The sequence below is a fragment of the Huiozyma naganishii genome, chromosome 13, assembly GCF_000348985.1.
Source record: "Huiozyma naganishii CBS 8797 chromosome 13, complete genome".
Classification (NCBI taxonomy): Eukaryota; Fungi; Ascomycota; class Saccharomycetes; order Saccharomycetales; family Saccharomycetaceae; genus Huiozyma; species Huiozyma naganishii.
The window spans coordinates 1-17,240 of NC_035934.1; the positions used below are offsets into that span (position 1 = coordinate 1).

Below are 17,240 nucleotides of genomic sequence, written 5' to 3' on the forward strand. Positions count from 1 at the left end.
CACTGCTCCAATCCAATACTCACAGACAGCCTTCCGCTCTATTAAAGTATTTGAAACAGACCACCACCGTGCAGCCTGTTTACCTGATTGACCAATAAAGTGACTAACAAAGACCTTCCAACAGAACGAATATCCCATAAGCATCGCATAAGTGACCTCCGTTTCCAGTTTTATAAACGACAGTTCTCTTGAACAGTACCAGCATCGAGACCGTCTTTCCCTCTGCCGTATTTCCTCCTCTTATTCTTAGACTGATATATTATAATAGAAAATAGCATCGGGAAATAAACAGACCAGGCCACTGACGATTACTATGCAACAATCGTCTCTTAACCGTCAACAATAATCTGCACTCTAACATTGCACTGCCCCTCATGATTCTGTACAGAAATCGATACGTATAAATACCCACGGCTCTTTGACTCCAAATAAATGATCAAACGTAATTCAATCCCTGCAACAGTATCGTCATATAAACGTAGCTTGCACCAGCTCAACTCATTGCTACAAATGCGAATCCCCTCTGATCACTGGTAATTAAAACAGTATTCTATCAACATTGATGATAGCGCTACTCCATTTGAGCATCAAGCAATTAAATATCTCTTGCCATCATCTCATACCTGGCGCCGTTCTGAATCTTATTAAATTACTATCCCTTGCAGTTTCTATCCTGGCACTTTTCTTCGAAGCAACAGACGTCTACCGGAAAGAAAGCTCTTTCTAACCATTCAATCAGATCAGCTCACGTATCTCCTTGTAATATCTAACCGCTCAATCTCAACAGGAAATAAACCGGTACTCTTCGTAGCATAAACCATTCAGCATCAGTAATAAACGGGTCTCTTCAGGCAACTCGTCGTAACGTCTGACCGTTTAGTATCAAAGGGGAACGGAATACCCCAGTTATCTCGTCGTATTCTTTACTCGTGCTGCTCATAATAATATCTGCGTTTCTTCAACCGACGCAGCTCCATATATTGTCTAGAGAACAACTAGACCTCTCTCCTTGATAAAAATGAACTAAATAATCGTCCTTCATGTACCACACTATTTCAACGAAAAACGGTTATTCTTGCAATAACAGGACCACGCCAACGGAATTGCTGTAATACTTCAAATACATACGATGATTGAATAACCTGAGCACTTCTGATCGAACAAAATACTCGCTCTTATAATACCAAGTATTTTCTCAAATATGACAGCTTTAGGCAACAGAACATAGCGCCCCTGCTTAGACAACATGAATGTTAATGTTGCATAAAATACCAATATAATTCAATATAACATGTAAGATTATTTAAAATATCAGCGCCCAAAAGGGAGAACATAACTCAGAAAAAAATGTCTTCTCGCCATGAAATGTTTTTGAAAACAGCTGTGCTCTCAATTATAAACACGGATGCAGGGCAGAAGAAGAGACGGACTAAGAAAACCGGCATCGCCCATCGCAGGGCACCCGACCAAGCCTTTTTTATAGCACGTACAGTCTGGTTGTCCCTGTCAACACCTGTGCCAGCAATGACAGACTGACCTATGCCCGGGACATAGAAGCATAGGAACGCCCAAGAAGGACCCACTGAAATCCCCGTCGTCGCTGAAGCCCTCTTATCCCACAGCCCTCCTTGCAATTGTTTAGCCGTTACCGGTTGTCACGTTAACTCTACGATAAGATTGCATCTTCAACTCAACCGACTGCCAGCCCTACAGGAACCTACGTTACCTTCAACAGACCGTTAATTTGTGACCTTAGCTCAACTGTTTCCAGCTGAAACGATTGCATTTACTCTGGCGACAGCAAGGTCCAACTGCTACTGATAATTAGGCGTCGAACTGTAGAAGCCTGCTCTACACTGTGACAAACAACTGGCGTTCAATCCGAATAAATGCTCACGACTGGTAATTTGTGGACAAACATACAACTGAACAAGGCTGCTAAATATCCATTAACTCAATTCAGCTCCTACTGAACACTACTGTTATTCTGTCTGTCCAACCGCCAAGGTGCCTCAACTGAACCGTACTGCTGAGTTTCCCTTCACTGTGATCAACAACCAACGTTGAATTATCGCTGTTACACCACTTAATTATCTCTGTCTAACAGTCCAGTTAACCCAGCTGAACCTCGCTACTACCAATAATTTGTTTGACAAACTTACGACGGTGCTCCATTCCACGGCTAAACTTCCATTGACTGCGGCAAACAACCTAAGTTAAAACTAAATGAACCTCTCTGTTAAGGGTATTTCTACATCACATCCCATATCCTACTGAACAAGACTGCTAAACTTCCATTTACTGTTATGAACGACTTGATCCGTCTCCAAATGAAACTCACTGTTATACATTAAATTATCTCTATTTAACATCCGGCTAAAAACACTGATACTGCTAATTAATATGAGAGAAATGCAGGGTTCATCCAACTATTGCCTTCAACATTCCACCTTAAATGACCAGCACTGATGCATTTCCCAGTCTAATTAAACCTTTTATATAAGGTATTGATACACTCTAGAATATCTGCATTATAGATAGCCCAAATTCTCCGTCTAACAAATACAACAGAGAAAGTAATCAACTTTCAAGGAGTCTTGTATGATGCCTCTTCTCTGTGATCGACAGACACTCGTCACTTAATATAGACATAAGTGAGAAATACCCCTGCATAGTATAGACATAAGTGAGAAACTCGCACCTTAAAGGCTCAGTTGCTCACTGTAAATGTTGTTGTTCTTTAATGCATCTATCTCTTATAGTCTCCGTCATATAGTAATTGAGATCTCTTCATGTTGGGAACAAACGGATAAGACACATTCCCGTAACCTTTGGCCAGTAGGAAATATGGAACCTGGATGACAGATTCTGTCTCTGGATGAACTTCTTTGTTGATCAATCCATACTACAAACCCAAATGTACCAGCCACCACATCAACTCTGTCACAGATAATCCTTTCTCCATCGCTGAAGTAACGCAAACCGTCGCTGTCACCTGCACCGTCTTCTTAGTGGAAACGCAGAATAATAAAGACCACGGTACAGATGCCCATGGAACGTCTGTCACCGAACCAGAAAAGACTGCAGCACTAGCCAGTCGAAGACGCTCTTCAAACAACGGCTGTCGTAGTCTCAACACCCCATCTCATGACATCCTCTCTCCCGGGACTCCAGGTCTGACACTCCGGCTACCCGCTGAAGTGAGCATGAGAACATAACCGTCTCGGTTAGAAGTCATGAAGGTGACACTCCATGCGATATCGCCCTCTCTTCACACTGGGAACTCTTCCCTATGTATACTTTTTTTATTTTAGAGAATGCGAATGGAAGACTCTCCTCTCCCCGACTCGAAGAAGCAACAAGGCAAGAGAAGCCAGCCTAGCCCAAGCCACCCACCCACGTCTGCTTCATGACAGGAGTAGTTTCGTGAGCACCCCGTGCCAGCCATCTAAACAGCGACGAGACTATGCCCAGGGACAAAGAAGGTATCACCAGCGGGAGGTAAACACACACCGCAAGGATACCCCGAGGTATTAAACTCTGTCTGTCCCACTGTCACACAATCATTGACGTGAGAAAGAACGGCATTCGCTAAACTACTCAACCAAATGTCAACGGCAACTGGCCAGCGCCCTGCACAGTCATACACGTTCAATTGGTTACTCCGCAATACCAGCCACTATTTGTGGCAAACCTCTGAAATAAACTCTACGATGCCTCTTCTGGTTAACTCAACTGAAATGAATTTAACTGCCAGTTTCTTTAAATAGACCGTGACTTTTGTGGACCGGTCTCAACTATCCCCAGCTGAAACGGACGGTTAAACTCTCATTTACTCTGATTACAATAAAACCGATAGATTCCCCGCTACCGATATTTAGTTTGTCAAACTTACGACGGTAATCCATCTTACTGCTAAGCTTCCATTGACTGCGGCAACGAACGCACGTTAATATGAACCTCTCTGCTAAACTTTCGATATACTATGAAAAACATACGACGGTACTCCATCCTACCCGTTAACTGTGGCAACGAACCTTCTTTAAAATGAAACTCTCTTCTAAGGGTTATTTCTACATCACAGATTATATTCAACTGCTGCTAATCTTTCCATTAACTGTGGCAACGAACCTTCTTTAAAATGAAACTCTCTTCTAAGGGTTATTTCTACATCACAGATTATATCCAACTGCTGTTAATCTTTCCATTAACTGTGGCAAACATTGTATGGTAATCCTAATGAACCTCACTGCTAAGTATGCATTTATTGTGGCAATCAACGCAAGTTAAATCCAACTGAACAAGACTGCTCTACTTTCTATTTACTGCGACAAACAACGCACGTTAAATCCAATTGAATAAGACTGCTACTTTCCATTTAAAACGACAAGCATAAGACGGTAATCCAACTGAACATCGCTGCCACTGATAAAATAGCAATGTTAATCTATCCTACTGCTAAACTTCCCGTGCACACAGCCTGCTGTAAATCAAACGGAACCTCACCGCTTAAATTCCATTTATTGTGATAGACAAGTTGATCCAATGGTAATTGAACCTCGCTGCTAAACTTCCATTTACTGTTATAAAGAGGCTTCTCTAACTTCAATTAAAACTCACTATTATAGGTTGAATTATCTCTGTCTACGGAACAGCATTGATACTGCTGCTTTTTATGGCCGTCATCCAACCAAACCTCAATGGTAACTATTGCAACATCCAACAACAACTGGCAATTACTCGCCAAAACGCAGTATATATCCATTCAAATAAAGTATTGATACACCCTAGAATATTTGTATTACAGATACTCCCAAGTACACACCACTAAGAGAGTGTTCATCTTTAAATGGGTCATTTCTGATATGAACTTTCGTTTTCTTTCGAGTGAACTTTCGAGTGAACTTTGTTTTTCTTTCAAGTGAACTTTTGAGTGAACATTCGTTCTTTTCGAATGAACGGATCTCTTTCTCGCTTAACTATGGCCCGTTTCTGTTTCTCTTTCGAGTGAACTTTGGCTTAACAGTGCGTTTGAGTGAATATCGTGAAGTTGCATTACTATGTGAGTCTCTTTGTTTGAGCTTAAGCATCCTGAGAGCCTGGATTTCACATTTATCATTGTATTTTGGAAGCAGCAAGGACGTTTAAAACTTTTGCAGACCAAGCCTTTCATTATAATCGGAAAGAAAATCAACGATATCTGTAAATAAAGCTACGATGCTTAATAAACAGTGTGTTTTCAAAGAAGAAATACTGTGTTATATTGTTATTAAAGCTGTTAGGTCTCGTCGATGTAGATAACACATAAATTAGCATAAGTTGTACTAACCATGTGCTTAAGCAAAATTAAGTATAGTTTTGGTATGGAAACTGGATGCTATGCCAAGATCATTGTGGGAACATTACAGTTAACTCCTGTAGGGAAATCAAAACCCCTCTTTATATCTAAACCAGTGCCATGACACCATATTACAGCATCATATTGATAGAAGCTTCTAATTACACGGATGGCATATTACCAAGGACACATGTAAACTTGTAGGGCATCTGCTTCAACACCCTTCCAGATAATTTCTGTATACCAACCCCTCCAGCTAAGACCGCTTAGAGACACAAGCAAGTTATTTATTTCCAATATAACCACAACCCAAGGGTAAGTAAGAATATCAAATTGTGTTACACACCTTTTATCCAAAACCTACTCTATCTTCCACCATAACCCTCGGTAGTTCAGCACAAAATTCCAAGTTTTTATTTTATCGGATACACTACTGCATTCTAAGACATTACCAACCCAACTCTGGTACTCTTGAACGTGTAGTGTATACAACCAAATAACTGTTTTGAAAGAGGATTCTGTGGATCGCCTCTAAGTGAACTACGCCTAGAGTAACGAAGTAACAAAGAAACAAGAAATAAAAAATTCAATCTATAAGAGACTATAAATGTATTCAGTAATAATATAAAAAGGTGATCAAAGCAAGACCAAAAGCAAATTCATAAAGATAGAGCCCAAAATTGCTGGATTCACTGAGTTTGCAATTCCGGCAAAGGTATAAACATTGTGAGTGGAGGTTTCACCACGGGTGTATCCTCTGGAATCACTTTCCACCACTGGAGTGACAGTCGTCACTGGATGAAGTGTTGTTTCAAACTTCAAATCGGAGTTTTCTGAGGTACTGGGTGTTTTTTGTGTTTTCTGAGATGCAGTAGCAGGAATTGGGGGTGCAAAAGTAGGACTCTCAATTAAACGGGAAGTTACAAGTGTGGACCTGAGAGCGGAATCGTTGCGGTCTTCTGACCCTGCTGATGGAATTATATGGCGAGAATTGGCCGTAGCTGCAACCGTATCCGTTGGTCGTATCGAAATTGGTTCATTGGAGGTTTCAAGTGGAACAACATCATTCGAACTTGCAGGAGGAGGTGGGTAGCTGGTAGTCTCCGAAGTACTCAAACTTGTTTCAGAAGGTGGAAATACAGGACCCGTAGTAGTTCTGATTGTCACAGAAACAGTCGAACTCGAAGGAGGTGGCAGCTTGCTGGTAGTCATTGGTGGAGCAACTTTATTCGAACTTGAAGGAGGAAACATCTCACTGCCTTCAGATGAAACAATCATATCCGAACTCAAACTTGAAGGTGACACTGGATAACTGGGCGTCCATGGTTGAATCAGAGTGCTTAAACTTGTCGCAAGAGACGTAAACACAGGGTCCATGGTGGACCGGAAGGTAGCAGACATGCTCGAACTAGAAGGGGGTAACGGATCGCTGCACGACTCCGATGTAAGAGAAGACGGACGAACTTTGCTCCAATACCTTGTGGTAGCGGATCGCGATATATTCGAAAATGACCTGACGGAAGAGCTGCTATCGCTCGTTTCCATTGTGGAAGGGCTCCCAGTAGTGCTTGATGCGTATCCTGACGAAGGGTCGGCGTTGCCTGAGTGCAATGTGGAAGAGACCACAGCGGTGCTCAAAGCGTATCCTGACGAAGGGTCGGCGTTGCCTGAGTGCAATGTGGAAGAGACTCCAGCGCTCAATGTAGACCTTGAGGCAGAGTGGGTCTTACCTGAGTTCAATGCGGAAGAACTCCCCGTCTTGTGCGATGTAGAATCATAAACTGATGTATTCTTAGCCTTGTCAGAGTTGTATGATGAAACAGTGGCTGGTTTATTGGAATCTGTGCCCGGAGATGAACTAGAATCATGGACTGTGCTAGACGAGATTGGATTATATTTTGAACGAGTGTTTGAAGAGGTAGCAATTTTACTAGTAGTTAGGGTACGAGAACCAACTCTCGACCCACGGTTTGTTATGGATAGGTTTGTTGAACTGCTGAAATGCGTCTCAGTCGATGCACTCTCAGTATTGGTAACTGTGTTAGATGTCATAATTGTGTCGTCAGATTGAACATCAGAAGAGGTGACTATATTGTAAGAGGTTGAAATATCGTTTGGTAAACTAGTTATGCCAGTAGCGGACCCCTTGCGCTGGCTGTATGATAAACCTGAGAGAATAGACGAGAACAAACTTAATGAGGAGGATTGGGCTGTTGCTCCACAGTTCTTACCACATTCCTTACTCCAGAAAACACTAGGGAAATTGGTTTGAGAATGTCCCTGGTTGTCATAATTATCACAGCCTACTGACAAGTCGAAAGTCGAAGTTCCCCATTTCCAATCCCCACTGTATTGCGCAGCGTCGCCTTGTAAGTACTCGTAGTTCACTTGGAAGGACGGTAGCCATACTTTGCATTCATCTGTAGGTGATGTTTTCCCGTATACTTGAAATTCGGCTTTAAAATCAGTAGGGTTAGTTATCAGTCCTGATACGCCTTCGTTTTTCCCGTGTAGCTGGATTGTAGATTGAGGGCCGAATACTCCAAAAATTTTCAATGACCAAAGATACTTAAGGTCTATTTGTTGCTCTCCTACAACACGGATTTTGACATTATAGGTATTTTCAGACCCTTCTGCAAAAGAAACACTGGTAACATCCATGGTATACTTCATGATTTTTTGGTTTTTAAAAGACCAATTAAAATCCAAGTTAGAGCAACCGTTTGATACTGAACCACATGTTTTAGCAGCTTCGGAAAGCGCCACTAATTTCAAGACCAAAATGATCCGGAAAAATAACAAATACGCGCTTTTCCCCTCTGTCATACGCATTGTTGTGCTGGTATTATTGTAGGGAAAAAAGGGAAAGTTGACTATTGAACCTATAGTCAGGAAAATAAGCTGGCAAAGGATAAGAAAGCAAAAAATTAACCATATTTATATCGAAGTCTTGGTAAGTAGCGGTAACATGGAATAATCAATGATAAGAGGGGTCGAATCAGTACGGCATCAACATTATAATGTTAGATTCTTTGGACCTGTAATCTTGGAGGTATGAAATTTCATGTAGAAACAAGTGGAACACCTAATCTTCAAAGAGCTTCAGGAAAAAGAAAAAAACCTGTTGCATTCAAATTCCTTCTTTATCCTTACTCCTGTGCCTACCTGATAGCTGAGAAATGGCCAGAACCACCTTCATAAACTTTTTTCTTAGTAAAAAACAGAATTTTTGCTCATTTTTGAACATGGAAATTCACTATTGTTCAACCGCCAACAAGGATACTAGCAATACACGTATGTGGAAATACTATATCCTGGTTGAACCCCCTTGCAGCCAGCGGCCGATAAAATTATTAGCTGGGACCTTGAGCTGACGGCATCGAAAAAAGAACAATGCAAACTTCTGCTTGGAGCCCTGTCCCTCAAGCTAAAAAGAGAAGTAAATGAGGAGGTGACGTGAGACCTATATGCGTATTTTGTGACGGACGTTCCTGCTTAACCAATTCAAGTGCCATTGCCGAGGCTCTGTTCACAAGGAATGACAGAAGATTTTCTTCGAGCGTTTCTCAAAATTGAAAAAAAATCCTCATTGTTCTGAGCTCTTTTAGGAAATTTTTTAGGTAGCTCAAGAACAATAGGCGTAGGGTCCAGTATACTGGCGCACGGATAAGTTAGGATGCTTACCAAATTGCAGATGACATATGTTAAGTCCCCGGCCCTTTGGAACACTGTTTGTCCGTGGCCGAAAAGTTTTTAGCCAAGGGCTACGTTGCCGTCATTCGTCACTGTCTTTGTTTCTTCTCCATCAGCGTTTTATACAATGTATCCTTCCCTCTGAGACTCCTGTGCGGTGAATCCTCTGTGGCCAGCTGTCAAAAGGTTTCCGACAGTACCATTCTTGTTGTTGTTTTTCCTACCAAATAATACATCTGGAAGGATACGACTCGGCAGGGTTTCCCTCCATAAATTTCCTCAGTACCACATTCAATTTTTGAAGTCAGTGTTTTCATTTAAGCTAAACCACTCATCCGCTAAGAGAAGGGCCAGCCGTAAGCGGGTTGGTCCTCGTTTATTGAAAAAGAAGGAAAAAGGGCCTTTCGCACCATAACACTACGGGATGTCAAGGAGTTCATTGTCAATGACTTTTCCTCTTCCTCCTCTTCTTCTTTTCTTCTTTTTTTTTTTTTTTTGTGAGTGCTCGAAATAAACTACACTCCTGGTGGACAAATGAAGTCTGTGAGGAATTAGTTGTAGACAGTGTGTTCAATATCTCCCTGTACTGCGAGTAAATATTGATGTTATAGAGAGCTATCATATTTTGTATGTAGTTTCACTAGGGATAGGGGGACCATGCGGTATCACTTACATGGTAATATGGCTGTTTGTGGAAGCTATTCATGTTACTGAAATAGAGAACTTAAAACAGTTGGTATGCAGCTCTTTGGGCTCCGATTCTCACAGCATATATGGCTACCTAATCAAATGTCTGGTGATAATGAAGGCTATCTAAAGATACTTCGAAGAAAATTTATTTAATTGCAAAGGTAATCGATTGCGGCAATATACGAAGAGCAGGACATGACCCGAGTGTGAAGCCCATAGTATCTGGAACATAGATAATTACGGGCACTGTGAGACCAAGTCTTTTAAGAACTTTTCCGAATGCCATACCGATCTTCTACCAAATGGAGTCATGATATATAACTGAAAAAACTGTTCAAACTTTCTTAAACTTTCAAAACATCTTGTGGTACCGACTGACCTTATTCCTCGTAAAAAAAGTGTCATAGAAAACTATTTTCTACTGGGAACAGAGGGCATTTGTCATATTTCAAAAGGATCAAGAACAAATTCACGATATACTACTTTTATAACAAATTCATTCCTGTTCCATAAGATATGTGTTATCAATCAATGGAACTTCAGGAGATATGTATGTATAGTATCTTGCTACTTCGCATACAATAGAGACTACCTGACAAAAGAACGTTGGAAGGGTCATACACCACAACCTACACTTAACACCCGATGTGAAGCTTTTTACTACGAGTACGAATTGATGAAAGTCTCAGAACAACTGGACCTTCAAACCGTTACTCAACTCAAAAAAGCTTCATTATTCAAATAATCAAAGAAACAGCTTTAAAACAAAGCATTTCTTCAAAAACATTGCTCATTGTGTTTTCAAAACGAAAACTGGAGTAACGAGAATAATATTACTTTCCCAATGCTTTAACAGACATATCCGTTGTTACCACTCGTTAAAAAAAAGAGTTAAAAGAAACATCCTGACAAAGAGCTTTGGGTGGTTTCATTCTGTCTAGCATAATCAATTATTGATAGACATTGCGCTGTCAACTGACTGCACTGGTGACTTCTGCCTTCTGTCCGTTCATTGGGAACACTAGCAGTCTCATTCAAAAGAGACGCTGCTTCCCACTCTGCTTTTAAACTATTTTTTTGCTTGTCATCAAAAAAATGAGGAAAAAAATTAGAGATTTTAAACGATTAGGGCATTAAAATGTTTCGTTGAGTACGTTAATGTGATTTGAAGACATCATCTGCTTTCTATCAAAAATGAGATATACGTATTAATAATAACTAACAGTTCAAATGTTAAGTTAAATAGAATTGTAAGAACTAAGAAAAAGAAATATCGCCGTTGCATATATTAGTTTAGAATTATAATTTTGCTTGAAAGGAAATTACAACAATAGGGCCACAGCACCTAGGACACCAGCACCAACACCAGTGACACCCTTAGCGGCAGCACCGTTCTTGGTAGCAGCAGTAACAGAGTGGGTGGAGGAGGTACCGTTCTTGGCAGTGGAAGCCTTGGCGGTAGAGGTATGGGCAGTGGAAGCCTTAGAAGTGGCAGTCTTGGCCGATTCAGACTTCTTCGATTGACAGACCTCGTCACAAACGGTGGAAGTTTCAGTGGAAGTCAAATGGGTCGTTTCGTGAACTGTAGAGTTGGCGTAACCCTTCGAAGTAACGATGGTACCGTTGGCAGCAGCTGTGACTGGGGCGCTGGTGGCCTTGGTTTCACCAGTCTTGGCAGCGGAGGCTTCGGTAGCCGTGGTGGCAGCAGCGGTAGAAGCGGCAGCACCTGGGGCGGCAATGACGATACCTTGAGCTTCTAGGGAGGCCGATAGAGCTGGTGCAATTCTGGAACTGTACCATGGAACACCGGTCAACATTCTTTGAACGTCAGCTTCGTCAATGTCAGACAATAGAGTGATCCACTGAGATTCAGGAACACCGTTGAACGCTTGGTCAATGACAGCTGTTTCAATAACAGGTGGGTACTTCTCGCCTGGGTTAGCACCTTGGAAGGAGTAGTATTGAGGCAGGTTGTTGGCAATGTCCATAACGTACACACCTAGCTCAACCATCTTGACAACTTGAGAGTCTGCGGCGACAGTCGTAGCGGCATTGGCGCCAGCGGATAGAGCGGAAAGAGCAACGGTGGAGCGTATACTGACCATTTTTTTTTTCAACAAGAGGTTGGATGGAGATTTGCTAATGCAGGAAACATGGGAAAACACTGAATGAGGGAAATGTCTCACAGGTCTCCCTAAGTTATCCCAATTGGAACTCGCTCTTTATATAACGGAGAGTTCTAAACGGATTGGGCGTATCTTCCCGTTGTCAGCCTCTCGTTCCTACTTCAAAGGACAAACAATCCCATGCGTTTTGGGACAGCTTTTCCTCTTTGGGTCACAAAAGTAGCCAGTAAAAGATTTTTTTTTGCCTGCGTGCCTTCCCGATTTAGCTAAGCAAAATGTCGTCCTGCGGCGTTTCTGTGTTCCGGCGGTTTGCAGACTAACTCCCCGCCCCCAGCTCGTATATTGAAAGACGAGAAGTCGTGGACGAACCGCGAGGTGTGTGTGTGTGGTTCAGGAATCTGGCCCAGTTTCATCCGTCTACACCATACTAATTGGGAGTGGCGGGATTTCAAAGTTGCGCATGTACCGAGGGTTAAATCGTGGGTAATTCTCCCATATTGTCGTTTATAACGCTCAAAAACAATTCAAAATTGGACTCCAAAAACTCGTTAAGGACGGCGTTCTTGGTTTCCTCGTTATTTTCAACTGATGGAATGGCCAGCCCCAAAGAAGGATTGATCTTATCATTTGCAAGGGGCAAGCTACCCAACGTCTCAGCAATTTTCTCTAACAATGGCGCAGAGATATTCTTCAAAACTTCTGGATTCATCAGATAATGTTTGATAAAGTCGGTAGAGTTTGGACCGACCCCCCATTTAGAATTCACCTTCTCTACTATTCTTTCAGGGATGTCTGTCATGTGGAATATTTTATTCCAAAATCTTGTCGTTGAGTACGCAAGGGAATCCGTGTCTAACAAATAAACTAAGTACCTTGCCATTTGGAGAGCTTGGAACGCGCCAATATATGAGTCCTGAAGGGAGTTAGCCATCAAGTCCACAGTTAATTTCAGATGAGTTTTCAGTGTATCAATGCATTGTACCAAAGAATCATCAACGGCTGAATCGTTTAGATTTAAGGGTCCTGTGTGGGAGCTCCTCGATAGCTTCTTGTAACTGAACCTCAAAGCAAGACGCATTTGCGTTACCCAAAGTTTTAAAATCGTGAAAATCACCGTTTTGTTAAAACAAAAGCGATGGCTAAACAGCAGGTACAAGTCAAAACCCCCATTCAGGTAGCCAACTATAAGTTCCAGTAGAGTTAGGTAGTTCGTCAACGTTTGGAGTAAATAATGATGATAGTAACTTTGGTATTTCTCGGGTTCCCTGGCACACAATTTCTCAAAATGGATAAATAGCATTGTGTTTATGTTCAACAAGCAGGACCGACCCATTATGTTCGCTGTAAATAACCAGAAGTTCGCTACTGCATTGATATTTATACTGGCATTCCTCCAGTCTTTCTCTTTTATCTCATCACTTCCTTTCTCACAATTCTTTAGGTCATCAAGCGAAAAACGGCTCTCTAAGAATTCCATGAATTCTACCATGTTCTTCTTAATATCTGTGAGGCGTTGATGGTCGTTTAATGGGGAACAGCTTTTCATCAACCTTTGCATTACTAGATGGAATTTGTAGAGATCCTCTTGTATCGCAAATATACGAGAGTCTGCGTATGAGGCTCCTTTGAATCGGGTAGTAAACACCGGCAACGAATCCTTGTTAGTGTTAAGAAAGGTTTCCATATGTTTCACATCAATCACATTGTTTCCACCATCTGCTGTTGAGTGTTGCATTTTGAGTAGTTGAATACCTATCCAAACCTTTCGTTTCAATGAGTCTTTAGAAGTGTCGTAATTAGGGTCATTCCTGTATCTTAAAAATACTGAAGGGTCGTTAAAAACTCCCAGAGTCGTCCCAAGTTCGTTGATACAGTTTAGAGCGAGTAACTCATCATGTGATGGATATGGCATTCTATTTTCGGGATTGAGAATATCAGCCAAAAACAAATACATATTACAGCACATAATACTTTCGTTGGTTACTCTGAACCCATCCAACAATGAAAGAATCTTTTGCGAGTATAAAATCAATTGTCTGGCAATGTCATTACAGTTTGTTTCAGTCATTTTACTGTCATCAGGGTCTATAGTAGAGCACCTTAAAGAAATTGATAAAACGATCAAAAAAAAGACTAATGTTTGCAGTTTTATCCTTATATTTTGATCGTAGACATTAATTTCGTAGCTATCTCCCGGTCGGTCGTGTAATATATCCTTCAGCTGTTTTTCAAAAAGAGGAATTTCGAAAAAGGGATAGAATGGGTACACATTCTCATAGAAGTGTCTAAGATAATGATCGATTTCACTTTTTGACAACAATAAGATGTTGATTTCCCTTACTATTACTTGTACGGTGGCAAGTAAAGTTGGGTGCATTGTATCTTCAATGGTGTGTCCATTATTGAAAATTTGGAATGGTAGCTGGTTTGTTGCATTCTCAGTGGTCATATTCACCCATTTCATAATGGATTTCTCCAAAAATGACAATGGTCCAAGTTCTTCTCGTAGTAACTCTGATCCAGGATTTGCAGGAGTGTTTGGATCCACTGATATTTTATTTAATCGAGATTGGAGATCATACAGTGTCGTACCATGAAGTGAGCCGCAAAGTAATCTAGTAAATGGATCGTATTGAATTATCGAGTGGGCTGCAAAGGGGAGCTCAAAAAACGTTGTTGATCCATAAGTAACAATCACGTTATTCGGGTCCCACAGTTGCAAATCTTCATAAATTTCAAGGTCAGGGCTACTTTGGATCACATGTGCTTTGTCGGTCAGTTTCTCGCTGCTGCGTGAGAGGACAGTTCCATCGCTCGGCCTGGGCGTTAAATAAAAGCTTGGTAGTTGAGAGGATGTATTGGTTAGTGAGATTGTACCGTTATCTAGTAGTTCTTCGGCCGGTGTGAGAATTTGAGTATGGGCACCATAATGGCAGTGCTTTCCAAGTCTCTGGCATCTCGAGCAAATGGGACGCGCTTTATTGCACCTCAGTTTTTGACTCTTACAGGGAATACAGACAGATACAGTCCTCTTGCTCTTCTGGCTTTTCCCGGCCATAGCAAATGTATACGTGCAGTTCTCGGTATGACTTATATGGCCCAGTTCGTTTAACTGCATTCCTTCCTAATTCTTTGTCTTTTATTTTTCATTTTTCAGCTCTTTGTTTCTCAAGACTGATCACGACATCAACGTATCTAATTAAACTCTATAAAAGCATACACTAATCTGCCTCAGATGGCAAATGTTATATTCAATTTGTCCTCCTCTAAAACTGTCCACCAAGCCTTCTTGTCTCTCCAGCACTTTTGCATTATAAATTTTGCCATCAAGGCGCTGCTCACCCCGATATTGCTCATCGCCTCGATCCTATCCAGGTAAATGCTCCTGTATTGCCATAAGCTCTTCTCAATGAGTTCACATCCGCAACAGAACAAGCAAAATATCACACACGTGGTTGTAGACGAACACATTGGAATATTATCTCTAATCAATTTTGATATTTTTATCAATAGATCGGTTATTATGGTACTGTTGTTCGAAATATTGAGTACTCTTCTTTTCAGTTGTAACGACCCGCTCAAAGCATATATTAAATTGGTGACCCTCAATATTTTATAAACTTCATATTTTTCCTTTAGCTGTTGCGGAATCTCATTTTTGTAATAGCAATGTAGCACTTCGTCCCTTTTCTCGTCTGATAATATTGCATTTTTGTTGATTTCGTGGTCCAATTCGAGCGTAGCTTCCACCCTCTGTATCGATATATATCCAGCATCATGGAGTTCATTCCTGTTATTGATGAGGCGAGATACTTTCCCGAGTAGAAGTAAATTTTTAGGGTCCATACCTGAATTGTAGTCGATATCATTCATTTCGACAATTTTACTCTGTAACTGTGATGGATTCTTTTCATAATATTGTATTTGTGAAACAAGAAACTCGTGAGAGGGAACCGCGCTCAAGGGAAGGCACTTCTCGATTGACGACAACGACCCAATGATATCAACATACAAAAACCATTTGTTTATGAAAACGCCTGGATCGGTTTCATTATTCAATTCGTCCAGTTTGTTATATTTCCCACTTCTTAGATTTTCCATAATCAATTTTCTAGCGCCGTCGAGATGTCTTCTCCATGTGGCTTGTTTATCGCTAAAAAATATATCAAAAGCGGCAAGCATCATTATAGCAGCAACAGTATCATTGCTACTTCTCTCAGACTCATTTTTCAGACATTTGAGTAAAGTTTTGAAGGCTTTATGAAGCAGTGTGTCACTAGTTGACGCACGTTTGCAATTAGGGATTGCGCCAATTGAGCTATATCTTGATGTGCTCCCCTTGAAGTATGTCAGGGACGAGCTTCTATCTGGTTTTGGAAGATTATAATCATCAACCTGTTGGTCTAACCTTTCAATGTTTGTAAACATTCCGGTAGAACTTGTGCTGCTGTTGCTACTACTCTCGTGCATCCTTCCATCGCTCTCCTCCGAGCTGCTAGTACCAATTTCGTAGAAAGGAGGGTTTGGGGTGGAATTGGTGAGTAGTTGACGCATTTTCTTGCTCTTGTGGTTTGCTCCGAAGGCAAGCAAAAGATAAAGTAGAGGTTGGCAGTTCATGGCCATTCGAGGCAATAGAAAACGGAATGGATTATTGGTATTGACAGCGGAGGGAGTTGGTACAAACAGATGCGCCGTTTCGCGCATGTAAAAATCAAACAACTCCATATAGTATGGTGAATTGACGAGAATCGAGGGTAAAGGGCTTGGAAGGTGCAACGTGGAAAGATTAATATCAGACAAAAATGTAGTTTGAGTTATCGGTTCGTTGTCCTTCAAAATAAGGTCAAGTATTCCAGGGCTTTCCCCAAAATGTGTTATAGCTTCCCTCTGTTGGTTACCTACCTCTATAGAAAACTCATTATCGAGTGGTTGGATATCGCGCCGTTGTTCCTGTTCTCCTAAAACTTGAGATAAAGTCGGAGACGCTGCACCCAGATCATTAGCCAATGAATATTTATTTTCAGTTCCACCATCGTTTGAATCATTCCCCAATTCATAAAGTATTTGTTGTTGGGTACGAGGGGTCGTCTTAGATGCCATAGTGGGAAGGAAGTGTTTCTTCTTTATCCCCCCGTTGGAGTCACACCCCCATCTCAGCACAATACTATAGTCGCAATTAACGTTGTTTCTTCTCATACAGTTCTGGCAACGTGGCCGATTTTCATCGCATTTGATCTTCAAGCGTTTACAGTTTTTACAACCCGTTCTTGACCTCGCAATCTTGGTGCTCTTCATTGTATTCTGCCTGGCCTGAAAACTATGATCGTTCAGCAGCGATTACCTTCAGGAACCCAAGTATAAAAATGAACTCCAGCAAACAAGAGTCCCTGGTA

The 17,240-nt window shown here is 41.3% G+C and overlaps 4 protein-coding genes across 4 annotated transcripts; all 4 read right to left on the reverse strand.

The window, feature by feature from the left end:
• Nucleotides 1–5,974: 5,974 nt before the first annotated feature.
• Nucleotides 5,975–8,170, reverse strand: KNAG0M00100 (uncharacterized protein; the record flags this gene model as incomplete). The annotated part of the gene is made up of 1 exon (XM_022610853.1): nucleotides 5,975–8,170. One exon carries the CDS (start codon nucleotides 8,168–8,170, stop codon nucleotides 5,975–5,977), a length of 2,196 nt encoding a protein of 731 aa, XP_022467107.1.
• A 2,873-nt stretch (nucleotides 8,171–11,043) lies between these two features.
• Nucleotides 11,044–11,826, reverse strand: KNAG0M00110 (SRP1/TIP1 family protein; the record flags this gene model as incomplete). The annotated part of the gene is made up of 1 exon (XM_022610854.1): nucleotides 11,044–11,826. The coding sequence occupies one exon, from the start codon at nucleotides 11,824–11,826 to the stop codon at nucleotides 11,044–11,046; it is 783 nt and encodes a 260-aa protein (XP_022467108.1).
• A 493-nt stretch (nucleotides 11,827–12,319) lies between these two features.
• Nucleotides 12,320–14,965, reverse strand: RDS1 (Rds1p; the record flags this gene model as incomplete). The annotated part of the gene is made up of 1 exon (XM_022610855.1): nucleotides 12,320–14,965. The coding sequence occupies one exon, from the start codon at nucleotides 14,963–14,965 to the stop codon at nucleotides 12,320–12,322; it is 2,646 nt and encodes an 881-aa protein (XP_022467109.1).
• A 113-nt stretch (nucleotides 14,966–15,078) lies between these two features.
• On the reverse strand, nucleotides 15,079–17,142 carry KNAG0M00130 (Zn(II)2Cys6 transcription factor; the record flags this gene model as incomplete). The annotated part of the gene is made up of 1 exon (XM_022610856.1): nucleotides 15,079–17,142. The coding sequence occupies one exon, from the start codon at nucleotides 17,140–17,142 to the stop codon at nucleotides 15,079–15,081; it is 2,064 nt and encodes a 687-aa protein (XP_022467110.1).
• Between the last annotated feature and the right edge of the window lie 98 nt (nucleotides 17,143–17,240).